At 40.0% G+C, this 18,610-nt stretch overlaps 2 protein-coding genes across 2 annotated transcripts; one reads left to right on the top strand and one right to left on the bottom strand.

Annotated features, from left to right (window-relative positions):
• Nucleotides 1-263: 263 nt before the first annotated feature.
• On the bottom strand, nucleotides 264-9,469 carry LOC140318117 (uncharacterized). Its single transcript, XM_072395802.1, has 10 exons — nucleotides 9,402-9,469; nucleotides 8,839-8,881; nucleotides 5,893-6,041; nucleotides 5,028-5,160; nucleotides 4,086-4,358; nucleotides 3,717-4,007; nucleotides 3,475-3,623; nucleotides 3,287-3,394; nucleotides 2,126-2,164; nucleotides 264-1,959 (listed from the first exon to the last, which is right to left on the bottom strand). The coding sequence occupies exons 2-10, from the start codon at nucleotides 8,876-8,878 to the stop codon at nucleotides 1,780-1,782; spliced, it is 1,362 nt and encodes a 453-aa protein (XP_072251903.1). The 5' UTR covers nucleotides 8,879-8,881; nucleotides 9,402-9,469; the 3' UTR covers nucleotides 264-1,779.
• A 3,283-nt stretch (nucleotides 9,470-12,752) lies between these two features.
• LOC140318116 (uncharacterized) lies at nucleotides 12,753-17,854 on the top strand. The gene is made up of 8 exons (XM_072395801.1): nucleotides 12,753-13,281; nucleotides 14,136-14,271; nucleotides 14,420-14,705; nucleotides 14,869-15,207; nucleotides 15,307-15,476; nucleotides 16,642-16,743; nucleotides 16,831-16,929; nucleotides 17,021-17,854. Exons 2-8 carry the CDS (start codon nucleotides 14,215-14,217, stop codon nucleotides 17,237-17,239), a joined length of 1,272 nt encoding a protein of 423 aa, XP_072251902.1. The 5' UTR covers nucleotides 12,753-13,281; nucleotides 14,136-14,214; the 3' UTR covers nucleotides 17,240-17,854.
• Nucleotides 17,855-18,610: the final 756 nt, after the last annotated feature.

Here is an 18,610-nt window from a genome sequence, read left to right as displayed (position 1 = left end):
TTAGCAGTCAGGATATACTCCTCTACATAATTTTCTTGTTTATTTCTATAATTCTTTCTTAGCAACTGCAACCAGGGAAATAAAGTTTCACTATGATGTTACACAATTAATTATCCTTTCAATGCATTTTCACTTTCACGATACAACAAAAATGTAACACTACCCGGGATACTGCCACTCTGACTTTGGATTTATCATAAACAAACAAAAAAAAATCAGTTTCAAACGTTGTTTCCACTCTGCTTCTACGGCTAGAATAGAAGTGTTTTTTGAGTACTGTTTATGTAATTGTTACAGGTCACCAGAACCAGCATTATACGTGCAGTGACCTAACAGACTGTGTGACCAATCTGTTGTGTCTCTAAAATATTTGAATGCGTGGGTCAAAGTTTCCGGACTGATGTACACATTCTCCCCTCAAGCTTGCTTTTATAGATCGCAGTCGTTGCACGTGACTTTTGCTTTGTTCAGGTCCCATTCTGAAGATGTGTATGCTATAAATTAAGTTATCCATCCAAATGATTATCCATCACTACTTTTCATGGGTCTCCCGTCACTTGGAGTGAAGTGTAAACAGGAGGAAAAGACTAATTTGGTAACTTTGAATCTGGCCATTGCCAAAGTTTCATGAAATAAAACATCATCAAATGAACCAGCAATGAGACAACAATGACAGGACATATTAAGTATGAACTTGTGAGAAACATTATTTAAGATACTTCAGTGAACATGACACAACAGACAAATATACATATTCAGAGAACTGTTTTATGAACACATGTATAACTGGATGGATGTTTTCAGCAATGTAACAAGAGCACAATGTATGGTAATCATCATTTTGCGAGCATTGCAAAATTAGCACAAATACGGATACATTTAAACATTAAAAAGCTCAGACCAAACTCCCTTTCAGCGGATACACTCAAGAATTAATACATTTGTAACTAAACTGCAATTTACAATGCCCGTTGTTTCCACTCTGCTTCTAGCACAAGCCAATGAAACGATCAGTTAAGCTTTCACCGATAAGCAGAAACCCTTTCTTACAAATCAAGGCGCTCACACGTCTTCAGGAAAGTGGAGCTCATGTCAGAAACATCTAACATTTCAATTCATTTTATGACCACATGCCCAAAACAACACTTCGAACAGCCCAAGGAGCTCACGATAGAGAGTCCAGTTTAGACAGTGGCATCCATCACAACGGAAGTCACAGCGTAAAGTGGTGTAAGGAGCTGAAAGCAGAGGTATGAAAACAGCCACACACTGAGTAGTAGTAGTAGTCAAAAACGTAATCTGTTCTGACTTTGGTGTTTTTGCCAGTCGGAGAAAGGCCGTTATGTACATTATGCATTAGAAATAAGGCACAAATTGATGTCAACAATTTTTGAGCCCTTGCTTTAGAATAACTTTGATTATGGCAACTTTTTCTGGCATATTCATGTTCTCTTACCTGAGGAAAAGAGGATAAAAATAACAACACAAAATTGAAAGTAATTTCTAATACCTAAATAATTTCATGCAAAAACTTGGATTACTTTCGTAGATTACAATCACACCTGCTCTCTACCGTTTCACTCTCCACTACCACCTTACAGGCTATCTGAAGTTAACTGAAAAAGATTAAACAAGTTATAGTACAAGGATTGATCGTAATGCATTTCTTGCACGTTGAATATTGCAGGTATGAAACATTTAACCGTAACTCTGACCACGTGTCAACATAGTCCATTTATATAGTCATTTATGTCTGTAGAGCAACATTCAGCATGTTCCTTAAAGGAAGTTTAGTTTATCTGAGTTGTAAACATCACAGGAAGGTGTTTCTGAACTGAGGCAGGTAGCTGCAGGAGAGCCGAGTCCTTTCAGCTCAAACGTCGGCTCAGTGTCTGAGGAGAGAAAGTTGTAGCCCGATGAAGCGCCTGCTGCTGATCCAAGACCTGCCAGAGGTTTCACCTAGAGACAGCAGTTCAGCACAGGAAAGCAAACAAAAACCAAACAGAACAGAGAAATGTTTTAGTGAGCGTGGGGTAAAAAAACATCTGCATTGTCAAAAATCAGTCTTGCTTTTTGGACTCTCTGATTTTATGGATTTAGAAGGAATTCTGTTGTGTTTGTGTACCTCAGGCTGAGTCATCATGACATTTACTGGTGGGTGCATCTGCAAGGTAAAAAAAAAAAATAAATAAATAAATACACAAGGATGTGACCACAATTTTCACACTGCCCTATTGGAGATGAGGCCATTTTTGAACAAATATCTAATAATATGCCACTCGAACAATTTAGAACATCGGTTGAGTTCTGCCCACTTTCAGGCATTCGTATCTGTTTACTTTGCTCCAATAGTCTGTGCTCTCAAACTGCAAAATGACAACAAGGTGAGAAAGCGCATTTTTGTATGCATCTCACAGCCACTAGGTGAGCTGAAGGCGCCGATGCAACTGACTGAAGGGCACAGTTACATGGACAGCTGAGTTAAGCTACATGACAGCTCGAAATGCACATTTACTTACATCACTCTCCATGTCTCAGTATACAAACACGGGATTGGAATCGAGTTATTAACTCAGGTTTTTCTGTGTGGGAGACCAAGAGTCAAATCTTTGGGATTTTGGAGCATGCACAGAGCACCTCGGCTCATTTGAGTGTAGTCTAGAGTCACATCCAGGATGGATTTGATCCGCAACTGCATTATCTGGATGTGCGAGTCTGGTTTAGCAAAACTCGATTTGGTACAATTTTGGTCAGACCAATATGCGCACATGCATTTTAAAAGTCCAATTTTGGTCTGACGAACACAATTCGGTTTTTTTTCTAGCATCATGTAAACGGGCTTAATGAGAGGTGCCAGAATAATACAGAGTCCTCCACTCTCAGGGCCGTTCTGGCAGAATGCTGCAATGCTTTTTCTAAAAAAGTTACTGAATATGTTGCCATATGTTTTTTCTTTTGTTTGTTTTTTTTAAATAGCAGCAAAGTCTCCTAGTCAGCAACAATGAGAAGCAACTGTGAAAAGGCTTCATATCAACAAAATAAGTTTTGAATGGATTTTGATTTTGAGAAGCAGTATTGATTTAGATTCCTATCACTTAAATTTAAGACATATGCAGAATCAGTCTTTTACGACGCAGGAACAAAAGGAACAAAGAGAATACTGATGTGCACCAGTTATTTCCACTTCACTCTGTATCTTTGCCCCATCTTCTTTTCCATGACTTCTATTTAACACTCTAGTGCCCCCCATCACCCCATCCTTTAGACATCTCTTTATTGAACCTACCAGTGGCTCGTGGGTGGTAGCTGTGGATTCATGGTGAGGGTGCTGGTGAGGGAAAGATGAAGAATTTGGTGCATCTGGGTGTCTTGGGTATGTAGGTTGACTTACATCCTGGAATTGGAATATCAACATGAAAAAACAAGTGTAAAGTAAAGCGCTTGGTCCTAATCTCCATTTAAAGTAATACTTACATGATATATAGCAGGTGCTGCTGGCGTCTTAGCAGACCTGTTCTTGTTGCAGCACTTTTTTTTACGGCAGAAACAGCAAGAACAGAGAGTCACCAAAAGAACACCCCCGACACCAACAAGAAGACCAATAAATTCCAATGAAAAAGGCTCTGCGAGAAAACAGAGAAGTTCAATGAGTGGGTTATATAAGTTGGCCTCGCCAGTGGTTTTACTCTCATAAGAGAGAACGTAGCAATGCTTACCAGGGAGAAGGTTTATGGTCACAGCCAAGGCCAGGTTGCCATCTGGATCTCTGAACTCAACGATGCCAGAGTCCTTGCTTAGCACAGGATAGATTTCAATGCCACCTTCTGAATCAAAAATTCTCCTGACAAACCATAAATCTTCAATTGATTCGACCAGCACTCCGTCTCTCATTATTTCATGTTCTCCATCATTTGAAGTCTTCAAGGTCACAGTCCACGGGCCACCATGCGGAGGATACCCGATGTAGACCAGCTGATCCAATTCTACGTCACGGTGCCCGACGTTCTCTGTGGGACAAATTGGGATTGTATAAAAACATTTAATCTGGCGCCATGTAAACTCTCACGTGAAGCTCCCGGCATCACCTGTCACTTCCAGATATATCCTTGACTCCAGAGTGTTGTCTTTTTGTCTGAAGTTGTAGTGGCCACTGTCTGCCTGTGTAAGCAAATAGATACTCAACATGTTGTCCCTCACTTGTAATCTTTTTCCAGCGCTGGTCTTAGGGTTTGTGCGATTCCACAGAGTTATCGGCAGGTCCAGACTTTTGAGGGGAGTGAATTCCACAAATTCAACCTTTCTCTGTAACCTTTTCTCCCACGAATTTCCATAAATCTTTCTAACATGTAGAGCACAATCTGAAAATGCAAATTAAGGAGAACACATGATGGAATTAATGCACAAACTATGCGGTAAAGATTGAACTTATTTCCCCACTATTTTTCTTTACCCTTAACCATTCTTCCTCTTCACTCATGAATCATTGCTTCTTGCTTTCTGCTCTGTCATACTCTCATTTACCCGATTATGTTAACCTCATAAGACTACAGCCCCTGTGTGTTTGTGTCCCTGTTTACTGATAGTACACACGGACAATTTAAAATAATAATAAAAACATAATTACAAGAAAAAAAAAAACATAATTACAAGAAAAAAAAAACAAAGCAAACTAAGAAATTAACCAATATCAAGCAAGGATGGGTCATGGCTCACCACTCTTTGCCAAATTATCAGAGAATCATAGAACGCTCATAGAAGGACAGATTTTCATCAAGCAATGCCCTTCAGTTGAACTAATTTGCATAGTCTGCCTCAGGCTTTAGACTTTTGTAGAAATGCAACAGACCCACGGCTGAAAGGAACTTTTTTTAAGAAAAAAAAAAAAAAGAACGCAGCTGGTGCTGTTGGTAGCATGTGGATGCATGATACCTACATGCAACCATGATGGCAGTAACACCTTTAGACACTTTGGGTTTGCATTTGGTATTTTGTGTGTATTGCACAAGGCTAGCAGAGTAACATCTCACCCCTGACTTCCAATGTGAGCACATCATACAGTCTGTAACCATCGTAGGTGATTGCAAAAGTTCCATCATCTCTGTCAGTCAGGTCGGTATAATGAGCTATTAAATAGGAAACTTTGAGGCGCGGGTCCTTTGACTGGAAAGAGGAAAAAACAAACAAGTTTATTCAGGATGGAGAATACAGTCTCTTAAGTCTCAATCGCATGTGGTTAACGAGCTTTTAACAGATGCCACACTTTTGTCTTATCTAGTCGATCTGCCCACTCAGCTGGTGGTTGTAACAGAGGTAGAACGATCCCACCTTATGTGTGCTTAAACGCAGCACGCTGGCATCGCAGAATGCACCACTCTAACTAACCGTTAACTAACCGTTAACTAACGGTGCGGTTATGCCGGTGCGGCATAACTAAATCTATATAATCAGGCCACAGGATAGAACAATTCAACGCTGCTGTTCTGCAAACTGGCAGCTAACCCGAACCTAAAGTTTAAGCCATAAAATAAGTGAAATGAAAACATTTCAAATAAAAAATATCATACTGACGACACTCAAAGGGTGTTACTGTAACAATTACGGGTCACTTTTTCATTGTTTTCATTAAGTGGATTGATAAGTAACTTACTGACATTAAACATGTTACGTTAACCCTCATCTTTTTTCCCCCAGTGCTTCCCAATCTGTGGACCATAGTTTCCATACAGGTGCCTGAAGTTAACGTTTATGGATCCCTTTAGCGTGAGACGAGGCACCTCATCTTCTTCCAGTCTCATTTTGTGCATACACAGCAGTTATTGATAACGTCCTTGACCTAAAAAGGAAGTCAATAATAGCAGTGAAGTATAAATCACTGAACCAGAAACTGCTCACCTGCCCATTGTCCATCAAAACTTTCCTGGGTCCCCCGTTCTTTGGAGTGAAGTACATCGGTCCGAGGTAAAGAGGGGGCACGTATTGTTCCGGTAACTTTAGACTGTTGCCATAGCACTCCGATTCATGCGGTACATCAGAGGAGGAACCTTTTACAGGAAAAGATCAGAAAGGAAGTGTAATGTTTAAATAAAGTAACAAAGAAGATAAAGAAACTCACTTAACTTTTAAAAAGATATACAGATAGCAGTGAATGCTTTCAGAATTACTTAATGGATTAACTAAGTTTACAAAAAAAAAAGTTTAAAGAGGGGAAATGAAAAAAAATACAGCATCCCATCAACTCACTTTCAGGAACTATAGAACATTGCCTAAACTAGAAATTGAATATGCAGATGTAGACGTAAATTCCATCTAACTGAACTGAACTCATCAAATTCAGCTAATTTAAAGCTCATGTGTCTCTCTAACAGAACATCCTCAGCCACTCTGAACACTTAACTTCTCATCAACTCAGCTGTACATGTGCATATGAACAGTTTGTCTTCTTAACATTATATCGATTAGGTACAATTTTAGTTTAGAAGTTCAAGTCAAGCATGTTGTTTGTTTTTTTCCAGTTTAAGCCAATCTAAAAAATGATGTAATATATTTCATCTTGATACTGACAAAACATATGCAAATTTGACATCTAATATTGTCTTGACCATTATAACTGATTATACTCGGGTGTCAGTCAGAGATTGCTCGTTGTCTCCGGTCTCCAGACTAATTACCAGGACAAAATGATGAGAACACATCGCTCCCTGTGCTTAGATTTTGTATTGATTTTAAAATCTCACTATTCACATTCGAAGCCCTGCCTTAAAATACATCCCAGGCTTGAAGACCTGGTATGTGCCCTCCTGACCATTCAGATGCTGCCCTGCCACTATTCACAGATCAGTTTTTGACAAAGGGAGATCAGGCCTTTTTGCACTAGAGCGCCCATATTGTGAAACTCTTTACCCACTGAAGTCAAGCACACCAAGTCTTTTGCTACCTTCACGTCTTCCCTTAAATTTTTCCTCTTAGAGAAAGCCTTTGGCAATGTCTGATACACTTATTACACAATTTATCAGTGTGTTGGTGAATATCCATCTTACTCTGACCCACCTTGTCCCCTTCTAGCGAAGTACTGTTAATACATCACTATCATTTTTTTATTATCATTATCGTTTTAATGCCTACTGCTTTTCCCTGAAATCATAAATTTTTTAATGAGACATGTTGAGTAAAGCTCTGTGCGAGACTGGATCAGAGCACAGAATATTTTTGCTGCAGCACCCGCTTCAAATGCCAGTCTGGTAGGTAGTTTGTTTTCATGAGCTTAAACACACCCACACATGTCAGCAATGCAATTATAATTCCTACTTGGATCAAAAGCTGTATGCGAGATCACTCGCTCTAAAGGTCAAATGCAAAAGCTCTTTATGTTAAATGCTACTTGATACCTGTGGGCGTTGGCTCCAAAATATCTCTGACTAGAAAAGACCAGTAAAAAAAAAAATCAACTTCATGCTGTGACACGCTGCTAGCCATTTAGAGAAGGATTCCTCATAGAAGCGGATCTTATCCAATCAGCTTTTAGGCATCACTTTCCCTCCCTGCTACTTCTGACTTCACAAGAGACTAAGTCCCAAATGCTAAACTGAAGGCTTTGAAACATCAGTTTACAAACCAAAAGGTGACCACGTCCACTTCTCGTACATAAAGATCCTTCAAGATGAGACATGCATCTTGAAAACGTGGACAACTTTACACATAAGTGTGTGGCGGCTGCTGGTTTTGAAGCCAGGCTGTTGCAGTTGCTCTTCAACAACTGCACAGTCTCACACGATCATGGGAAACATCTGTCTCTCCTCAGATCCGAATGCTTCAGACGCCGGCTCGACATCTTGATTTAATTTGTGGGATTTGGAGGGTCCATTCTTTCCACCGAGTAAATGCTTTGTACTTGTAAAGCTGAATGAATTCATTCTAGAGTTCCTAACAATTGTAAACAAAATGTGAAGACTTTGTACATAGTGACGTAAGGGTTTGGAATTACATCTAAGAAGGTGTCTTCCTGTCCAGCTTTACTACAACTTTTTGCAGGGGTACCATATTAGAAAAGGGGCCACTGGTAAGCCAGTCTTGGAGTCGTGGCACATGCTGTCCCTGACATGGTCAGCTGATGCTCCAAAACAATATTACACTTGCACTTTCTTACAATCCAGTTTCTAGTGGCAGCGGCTGCTTTATTCTAGATGACAATCTGTCTGACTATCATAATTTCACACATAATCTTAGACCGAGACCCATCATATGTATATATTAGGTGTGTGTGTATGTGTGTTATATCACATGAATGGGATTGGGAAACTTCCTCTTAGTGTCTGACTGTAAGGCAGCTTCATCTTACTTGGTGATGTAGCAGGTGCTTGTATTCGCGACAAAATCTACAGCTACAGCTCTTGCTTTTTGTCTCCACCCCATGCTGTTAATGACTAACCTTGTCTTCTTTCTGAACCTGCAGTTTGCTAGGAAGCTAGACTTTCTGTTCCAAACTATCTTTTTGGGTTGTAACGATTGGAAAGTTGTTTGCACACCATAGTCTCTGCTGCTCTAAAATCACAAAAATGGTTTATATTGTTTATATACACATATATATGCATATATACACACACACATATATATATATATATATATATATAGATATATGAGTTTGTGTGTGTATATAAAACACTGTATATTCTGTCATATTAGCTGTCAGGTAAACAATTTTGTCAAGTAAACAATCAACATAGACAGTGAAGATGGGTTGTCAAATTGTTAAAAGTGAAATACTGTTCACAGTCGCAGAAATAGACAAATATTCTGTCACATGTTCAGTGGACTGTGTTGCACTCCTCGGGTTGTACTCACCAAGCTGGACAAAGGAAACTGTAAAAAGCACAAGGAACATTTCCTGCAGAGATAGAGGGGGGGGAAATGGAGTGAGGGGAGCGCTGATTTCAGTAACAACGTATCTATTACGCTTAAAACACATATTACGCTTATGTGTTTTAACCCTTGTCTCTCTCCACAGCGCAAGGCTAAAGCGTGCCACTGAACTACTACCCTTGTTTCAGTGGTTACAGACGAACGAATGTTATGAGCTTAAATGTGGATCCAAACACTGATCCACCATAAACTTGTTGGAAGCATCAGAATTCACGCCAAATCTCATCCGTATCAAAATGTTCGTGCGACCGCGAATCGTTTTTGAAATCACGAACAAGATTTTGAAAGAAAATGTTTCCAAAATGGATTCTACAGTTCGGCGTTTCTCTGTAATTAAATTAATCCGTGTTGTTTAGTTTAAACGAAAAGAGAGAGAGAGAGAGAGAGAGAGCAAAACAACATTTCCACAACTGCAGCTTTACCGAACTGAACGTCGAGCACCGACAGCGAAAGCACGAGATTGTAAAAGCCGATGAGATACTCACTGAGAAGTGGAGTGTCTTGTATGTTACGCTTGAGTTTGTGCATTGGCCTGAAATATGGGCGAGGCTCCAACTGGCTGTGCATACACATATGGAAGCGAATCTTGACCATAATTCAAATTAAAATGCATTTGCAGAAATGCTTTTTCATTTTAAGAATGGGGCTGCATTATTGGACTCATAAATGAAATTAGTAATCAATCATCCTATTTGCATTTTAATTTTCTTCTTCAAGAGTGCTCAATCTTTCACTTAATTAAAATGAAAAAGAACATTTAACTTTCAAAATATGCCCCAGCAAATAGATACCAAAATTCAATTTGAAATGTCAAATTTGAAAATTAAAATGCATCTGCAGAAATGCTTTTTCATTTTAAGAATGTGGTTGCATTATTAGACTCATAAATAAAATTAGTAATCAATCATTCCATTTGCTTTTGCATTTTCTTCTTAAAGACTGCACATTATTGCTTTTTCGTTTTCATGGTCTGCCCGCAAAGTCTTGCCCATTATTCAAAAACGAAAAAGCATTCTGAGCGGCGCAGCAGAGTGACGTCAGCTCTTCTTCAGCTCCCTGCTGACCGAGCTACCCATCTCGTTCGGTAGGGGGCGGTGTGCACATATTGCATTGCATTACATTACACTTACTATTACTTTTTCAATCATTCCATTTGCATTTGCATTTTCTTCTTAAAGACTGCACATTGTTGCTTTTTCGTTTTCATGGTCTGCCCGCAAAGTCTTGCCCATGATTCGAAAACGAAAAAGCATTCTGAGCGGCGCAGCAGAGTGACGTCGGCTCTTCTTCAGCTCCCTGCTGACTGAGCTACCCATCTCGTTCGGTAGGGGGCGGTGTGCACATATTGCATTACATTACACTACACTTACTATTACTTTTTCTGATTTGTGAAAACGCACAACAGGGATATTTTACTGCTTTTTTTGTATTCTGATCACCCTAAACGAGGTCCTGTATGGAAACTGAAATAGTTACTCTGCTCAAATCTGGATGGAATTATTCTAAAGAGGGTACAGACTCTTTAAGACACACTTTACTATTTGTGAAAACTTTATTTGGTCTTTGAAAATTCAAAAAGGTAATTTGAGCTTTCTTTCTTCTTTCTTTGTTTTTTTTTTTCATTTGGACCATCCAAAATCAGAACCTGTATGAAAAGAAAATTGGGCTTAATTATTCAGCACATGATATAAATGATATCAGACATAATTTATTCATAGTTTATTTGTGAAACCTTTCTTTGTCCCAACATTCACAGAAGTCCTCGCCTCTCCATGTTCATTTTAATTTCCATGAGGATCTCTTGTCTTTCGCTACATCGGAAAAAGAAAAAGTTCATGCATTTTACTTCAGAACTTCAGAAGGTGATCAGAATACAAAAAAGCAGTAATATGTCCCTGTTGTGCATTTTCACAAATCAGAAAAAGGTTTCACAAATCCCAAACAAGGTTTTAATTAATCTACAGCCTCTTTAGAATAATTCCATCCAGATTTGAGCAGAGTAACTATTTCAGTTTCCATACAGGACCTGGTTTAAGGTGATCAGAATACAAAAAAAGCAGTAAAATATCCCTGTTGTGCATTTTCACAAATCAGAAAAAGGTTTCACAAATCTCAAACAATGTTTTTATTAATCTACAGCCTCTTTAGAATGATTCCATCCAGATTTGAGCAGAGTAACTATTTCAGTTTCCATAAAGGACCTGGTTTAAGGTGATCAGAATACAAAAAAAGCAGTAAAATATCCCTGTTGTGCATTTTCACAAATCAGAAAAAGGTTTCACAAATCTCAAACAATGTTTTTATTAATCTACAGCCTCTTTAGAATGATTCCATCCAGATTTTAGCAGAGTAACTATTTTAGTTTCCATACAGGACATTTAGGACGATCAAAATGCAAAAAATGCAGTGAAATGGCCCTTTATGCCCATCTCTTTAATTTGCGAATCGGAAGCTGTGAATCGGATGCCAACTTCAGCGTCGTTTCATCAACACAGATTTTTTTTTTGTTTTAAAGTAGTGGGCTTTATTCTTCCAGATAAAGTTGCAGAGCATCCGCTCACTACCTTTACAAGTTATTTTGTCAACATCTGAGGAGATCGCTGCTTAAGCAGGCCTGGATGTACCCTCTGCTTTAGAGAGAGGACACATTTCTTTGGAGCCATGAATTAATTTTTTCTTTGTTATTTCTAAAGTTGAGGTGAAGTTTAGATGACATCTAATATTCTGTTTTTTTGTTTGTTTTTTTGTTCAAACTATCCCTAAGTGCAGACAGAGGTCAACACACAGTTCTTAACAGCCATTAGCTCACATTTACTCACATTTGAATCCCTTTGAGTGCCAGAGGGACTTGAGAGAAATCTTTTAGAAAAAGTGAGGATCATCAGCCCGTTGTCTGAAAATATATTCTTAATCTTGAGCTGATACATCTCTCAATTTACAATTTTTGATATGGTTGGCTAACAACTGTGTAGAAAGCAGAAAAAGATGTTCCATGTTTCAATATAAATCTCGGGGTTGTCCCTTTTTTAAAGTTTAACTGAGCTATTTCCATTTTTATTGAACTACAAAATAAACGTGCAGCCTCTTTCGCTGCCAGTGACGCAGATTTTGGTGTCACGTGAGTCGCGTTGCGTCAATGCTCATGCGCGCTCTGCGGACGACGCTCTCCTCTTCTGCACACAAACAGTAGTACATTTCCAGCGGTGGACTTATTTATTTAACCACATGCTGCAGGTGAGTGCAGACATTCGGACTTCGGAGTGTGCGATCATTTGTAGACCATCAACAACAACCGGGCCGGTTTTGTTTGTTTGTTTGTTTGTTTTTGTATCGCCGTGAGTTATGTCCCGAGGCGTGGAAACGTGTTGGACTCCTGAGTTGACGTGACATCACTGACATCTTGGTTGTCAGTGCTGTGTCATGGATGTTGGATGTGTGGTGGACTGCATATGTCTCTGCGCAGACCCAGCTGACGCTGATTTATGACCGCACGTTATGTTCCTACTCGGTTGTTTTCAGAAAAGGAGGCTGGGGATGGATGACAATTGTGTTTACAGATGAACCAATGATCTGCTCTGTTTTACAGGAGATGTCCTCCTACGTCCGCTTAATCGCTCTTTTGATCCTTCGGGTTTCTGCGGGTAAGATTTTGACACTTTGAGATGAATGCAAATCAAAGCAATTGGTATCCACTATTGCTTTATATAGGATTAGAAGATGTTTCATGATCTTACATCAGTTTGTTGCTTTTAATTTGACTACTCGTTGAAATTGATATCGCCCCCTAACTTGAGGCCCTTTTCTCTAAAGTCAGGGGTCAGAGTTGATTGGGGTGTCTGGATTTCTCTGAAACAAAAGTCAGGATAGATTAGATTAGATAGATCTGTCGGCCAGCGGGAAGCTTTTCTCATTGTTTTCATTTTTATTTTTTGAGGGGCAAAAGCTGACATTAGTGACCCAACTGAAGATCAGTCCAGAATAAAATGGCATTTAGAAAACAGAATATATATATTTTTTATAATTTTGTTGTTAACTCTAATACAAAGTGGTACCATGACATCCTCTCTGTTGTTCGCACTGTGCTGGAGAAGAAAGCTAATCATGTTAATTAAACTCCACCCACAGGTTTGGCTTTCCTCGGTAAGTTATCGGCTTAATTTCTTCACTCAAACATTGACCCAGTGAACATATTGAGGTCTCAAAAGTTTGCTGACATTCCTTTGCGCCCTGACAGATCAAAGGGAAAAAATCCAGACGGTGTGTGTTGGAAAGGAATTTCGCCTGCCGGTGGACTCGACATCTAGAATCGTGACTTTTACACCAAACTCTGATGCACCAAGACGAGTCCTGCTGGACAAAACCACCGTGAGTGCAAGTGTGTCTGCACTCGTTCTTGTGTTTGCTGTGTAAATGGATGGACTACACCCACCGTAATGTATAAGAAATATGGGCCTCTAGGAGAGGGAGGTACACAAGTTAAATGTCTTCAGAAATTAATACAAATGAGCCAATTTTATGTGAGCAAAATATTGTTATAAAATGGTCGATGTCACTTATGGGCTATGCTCAAACAGTTAATCTATTCATCTTTAATACATTCAGTCCACCAGTACCAGAGGCAGCTTTCCAGACCCACAGCATGATGGAACCAGTACCATGTTTTACTATAGGTAGTCTGAATTTCATCACCTTTGACCAAATAGATGCACTGCATTCCCTTCATTCTCTGCGTATCTCCTTAGCGACTCATGAATCGCGATCTCCATGGTGACGTTACAGACCAATGAAACTAGTCATCAAGTGTCTTCGGTGATTGAATTGATAGCCTTTAAAGCTGTAATGGTTTTTGTCATTAGCGTTTAGCATTTGAGATGCCATCAGACACCTCTCTTATCTTGTGAAATAGAAACTCGAAAGTTTGTTTTTAAACTTTAAATAAATAAATTGTTGGCTAATTCAGGGTAAGCAGAGGTGAGTCTTTGCTTTGGTTTGTTTGCTTTTTTTCCCCCATGTTTTTTTGCAGAACTAAACTAAATGAATCAGACCGGTGCCAATATACTACTATGTTCTTTGGTTGTTGTTCGATGACATCCAACCCTATCCTCATCCTCCCAAACAAACACCATTGCATTTGTTACAGAAGGCGTTCTAAGTTCCGTACTCATGATTCAGGGGTGCCATTTATTCTGAGCAGGACTGTATTTACTGTCCAACGGCAGGTGAAGGACCCACGGTTCGAGTGGACCAGAGATAAGACATTGGTCCTGAAAGAGGTGACTCCCAGTGATCAGGGACTCTATGCCAACAGACTGTCCTTTGGATTCACTTACGAGGCAGTTCATCTGGTTGTTTCAGGTGCGCCTGCTTCCTTGATTTCCTTAATCTAATCATCAAATTTGATTTCACTTTGAATTCATGCTTAATACCTTAAAACTGTTGCGAAGTAAACTCACAAACAAAAGTACTCATTGGCTTTCTGCTTCTTCCTCGTTCATTGCTTCAGAATGCATTAAGCCCTACCACAGAAACTATGGAGAGAACTTTGAGCACAGCATCCCTGAAAATGGCTCCCTGCTGGAGTTTACTCCTCGGGGTGCGCCGCCTGAGGCCATGCCAGTCGTGCTGTGGAATCGGACAAACCCTGAAACGGGCGACTTCGGCCGTGGGCGGCTGCTGCGGGGGGGGGGGAGTCTGGGTGGCGGAGAGGGTCACTCAAGCAGACCAAGGCAGCTACACTGTGAGAGATGTCAGTGGGAAGGTGCTGTCTCGCAGCACCCTCTCTGTCCGTGGTGGGTAGAGAGCTTTTAGAGGATGACTGACATTTACATTTCGGTGGTATGCTACTAGTGGTAATAACTCAATTTCCTCTTGTTCTCTCCATCTGCTGCCCATCTCATATTTTCACATTTCCTTCCTCTCCCACTACTCCCTTGATTCTGCACAACGATGCAGGGCGCTCCTTTAATGTTACCCACTTCACCAAGGAGTCTCTAAACCTACCCTTATTTCTCCCTGTCCATCATGCCCATCTCATTTTCACCCCTAGTCGATATCCTGACGAATCCTCCATTGGACATTTTGACCCCAGACCCCCACGTGGCCCCGTGCAGCTGATACACGAGGGCCAAATAACAGACCACGACTTGCGCTACAGAGGTATCATCTCTCTGATCAGGAACGGATCCATCCACCAGGTCGTCATCACAAGACTCACATCAAGGCACGATGGGCTGTATGAAGTCAAAGATGAGAATGGCAACCTGGTATCCTCCACCCACTTGCATATAATTGGTGAGTTGCATCACGTATTTGCCCTCATCTGAACTTGTGGCCTCACAGTTGCCACTCTTTTTAATGTCTGTCCTGTACATGTGTTTCTTATCTTTCCAGAGAGAAGGGGGGGTTCCTGGCGAGCTCTCTTTAAGTCTGTCACAGTCCCGTCTGGCATGTTTCTGTCACTGACTGGGTTATTCTTGTTCTTGAAGTACTACCAACGCATCACCAACTGCATCAGAACAAATCGCACGCCATCAGTCAACCCTCCAAGGGTTAACATCCAGGTAAAGAACACCAGCTTACAGTAATTCTAACATTTTGTGATGATTTTCATGCTCTGATGTTCCCAAATGACATCGATAGTGACATCTGTGCATTTTATATATATATATATTGTTTTAATTATTTTGTAAATACACTCGACACCCTTTTCTCCCATCAGTAACCTGTTTGTTTATTGTCCACTCTGTTCAGAGAAGCTGAAATGTTGGTACATTGGTACTAATGTTGGTACTAGAATAACCACATTCAGTCAAGTAGTTGGCTTTTTCCAACATATTATTGGATTTATTGAATAGCACCACACAGAAGATCGCATGTTCGATCACTCAGTCACTCAAAAGAAAAATGTAACGCTTTTAGTGAAAACTTTAGGTCCACTGAAGGTCATCATTTGTCTTATCACAAAGACGTTTTGTGACATTCGTTGGCCAAAAGCTTTCTAAAATGTTTCAAAATCCCTTTCAGTGGAATTCACGTCTGGATTTTTCTTGACTCGATCATTTCATAACCTTTGAGGTTGATCCACTGCTGGCACGCTTAGGATTATTACACTGTTATATGATCAGCTGCCACTTCAACTTTCAGTCATTCAGGCTTTACGTCATCTTCAAGCATGAGCTGATATAATGCTATATAAAGAAGACAAGTTGCACCTTTAGCCCCCTCTGGAGGTTCCGGTCTTTGACACAAATTAGAAATTAGAATTTGTGGGTTTGAAGGTGTGATAAATGTTTGATAAAACATTTAAAATTGAATGCATGGGATTTCCTACATTTATTTATCGACTGTAAGTCCCAAAGAAAACAATTTAGCAAAAGAAATACACATAAAAACCCTCATGATTTATGAATGAGAATTGTTTCTGTCTTTCCCATTTCCTTGGATCCTCTTTTTGATCAACAGAGATTTGCTGTAGTTCACTTTTATCAACAGACCAGACATTTGGCTCTAAAACAAGATGGTTTTGAACTTATAACCTTGGATCCAAAAGGGAATCATGCGACACTGCCAGTTAGAATGGATGTGTACTAAAGCCTACCTGATTGGATCGCAGAACTGGCGACACGTTCGAAATGTGTAGTTTTGCCGCAAGGTGATTGGTTTTGTGGCTCCTAAACCGCTGTGCTGAGTTTGTGTTTATATGTATTTGTGTGCTTGTCATTGCAGGACTACAGTCACTCTCCTCCACCTTCCACAGCCTACTCCTGTCACTCCGAGCAGCCTGGAACACCAAGAAAATGGACTCCACGAGCCAGTCCTGGTCACACTGTGAGACTGATTACCTGAATAAAAGCTGTTTAAACTGTTAAAACGAGCTAAGAGTGTGTGGGTGTAAGGTTTTGTTTGTATTTCCAGGGTTACACTCCTGTTAGGACTGGGACTCCGAGAGCAGAAAACCAAGAAGTGCAAAGACTGAGAGCTGGAAGCTCCCCGCCTCATAATTTAACCACTGAGGTGAAACAGTCCCACATTCCATTTGTAAGTGCTTTTATCTTCCACTCTAAGATAGTCTTAAAAATGATGCATCTTTGTGCCTTAATGGCAGGGCGTATCCAACGAGGAAGTGGACAGGACTTCCTTTCCAGTGCCAGGAGCTTCAGACTGCCTCCACTCCTCTGAGGATTGTGTTCAGTTCCAGATCAAGAAAGGTGGAGATGAGCAAAGGCGGAGCAAACCGCACGATTTCTTCTCCACGTTGCCGCTGAGCACGGACACCGCTGACTCCTGCAGCGTTTACACGTCGAAGAAACTGGACTTTTTATGAAATGGAAACAGAAATAAGGGAAAGAAGACGTTTAAGACATGGAAGGAATTACAGTAACGGATTCTAATGTGATGTTACGAAAAAGAGTGCAATTCAGTGCAATTTGCACAGGTTTTTTTTGTGTTTTTTTTGTAAAGCATGAATTGAGCATTAACCTTCCTTTTTCACATTACACCGACTGATGGTGCTTCTGATATCTCCCACTCCTACCTACCTCCAGACCCTCAGGACCAACATGATCTGCACTGTATCTGCTGAGTGTCCATGTTACTCGATCTCAAGTGTCACTAAGTGTCATGACTCTGAAGTCTGCAAAAGAGATTTTTTTAAGTACTTCACAGCAATATTGTGTTAACTGAAGTGCTCTTCAATTATGTTGAACTGAAGCAACAAGAACTTATGGTTTCAATCGACTGTCCTGCGGTTTGTTAAAGCAGATGTAGTGTATTTACCCTCAAGTCAATTGTATAATAGTTGTGTGACGTGAAACATGTTTCTCCAAGTATTGTAACTGCCTGTAAATATTTTAACTTTATCTAGAGGATATCACCAAATCTCTCCATCGACAAATATGGAAGTGTTGTCTGTCAAACAATAAAATGTATCTTTAACACACGATTAGATGAATACATTTTTATACAGTACTGTGCAAAGTCTTGACTCAGTCCTCCTTTATGCGTTGCAGTGACTGATTCAAATGTGCAAATATAAATGCAAATACAGCTTATTTGACAAAAACAATTTGCTTGAAAGTCGATGTTTGGTATGACCACCTTTATTCCTTAGCATAGACAAGCTTTCTTGTAGTTTCTTTAAGTAGTCCTGAAAAACAGTTCTCCAAGCGTCTTGAGGAAGGACATCCTAAAGCTCTTCTTTAGATGTTGGCCATCTTTTGTTCTGTTCTGTCAAGATTATCCCACACTGCTTCAATAATGCCGCTGCCTGGGCTCTGGGAGGATTCATCACTCCATTAAGCCTGTTGTCACTGATTTTCAGTGCCATTTTGCATACCTCTGCCCTTTCTCCATGTTTCCCTTCTTTAAGAATGGCTTCTTGACAAACACTCTAAAATGGAGAGCATTTCTCATGAGTCAACATTAATAACAGCTTGCAACTTCTTTTGTGTTACACTTATCCAGTTTCCCTCGAGTTAGGTGTCTTTTCGATGTTATACTAATTCATAGCTCGGTGTTAAGTATCATAACAAACATAAAATTGATTTCTCAAAAAAATGATTAATGTAAAAGGACTGAACTGAAAATGACTGAAAATTCAAAGAGTAGCTTTGAAAGACTTTCAGAAAGTCTGAAAAGCTATTGCTCAAGCCCATAGTGAAAGATAACAGGAAAGTCTAAGGGCCAGCACAGAACT

Source organism: Leuresthes tenuis, unplaced genomic scaffold (genome assembly GCF_036924035.1).
Source record: "Leuresthes tenuis unplaced genomic scaffold, fLeuTen1.0.hap1 SCAF_11, whole genome shotgun sequence".
In the NCBI taxonomy this organism is placed as follows: Eukaryota; Metazoa; Chordata; class Actinopteri; order Atheriniformes; family Atherinopsidae; genus Leuresthes; species Leuresthes tenuis.
The sequence above is the reverse complement of the archived record's forward strand: the minus strand, read 5'-3'. Positions and strand labels throughout refer to the sequence as shown.

What these genes read in the sequence shown, in the direction of transcription:
- LOC140318117 (XM_072395802.1), bottom strand. Translation starts at nt 8,878, where the DNA reads ATGTTCCTTGTGCTTTTTACAGTTTCCTTTGTCCAGCTTG. An exon ending in GCTCACATTGGAAGTCAGGG is followed by an intron (nt 4,359 to 5,027) that starts GTGAGATGTTAC and finishes TTGCATTTTCAG; the next exon opens with ATTGTGCTCTACATGTTAGA. An exon ending in GACCATAAACCTTCTCCCTG is followed by an intron (nt 3,624 to 3,716) that starts GTAAGCATTGCT and finishes GTTTTCTCGCAG; the next exon opens with AGCCTTTTTCATTGGAATTT.
- LOC140318116 (XM_072395801.1), top strand. Translation starts at nt 14,215, where the DNA reads ATGCCAACAGACTGTCCTTTGGATTCACTTACGAGGCAGTTCATCTGG. An exon ending in CTCCAAGGGTTAACATCCAG is followed by an intron (nt 15,477 to 16,641) that starts GTAAAGAACACC and finishes TTGTCATTGCAG; the next exon opens with GACTACAGTCACTCTCCTCC. An exon ending in CTCATAATTTAACCACTGAG is followed by an intron (nt 16,930 to 17,020) that starts GTGAAACAGTCC and finishes CCTTAATGGCAG; the next exon opens with GGCGTATCCAACGAGGAAGT.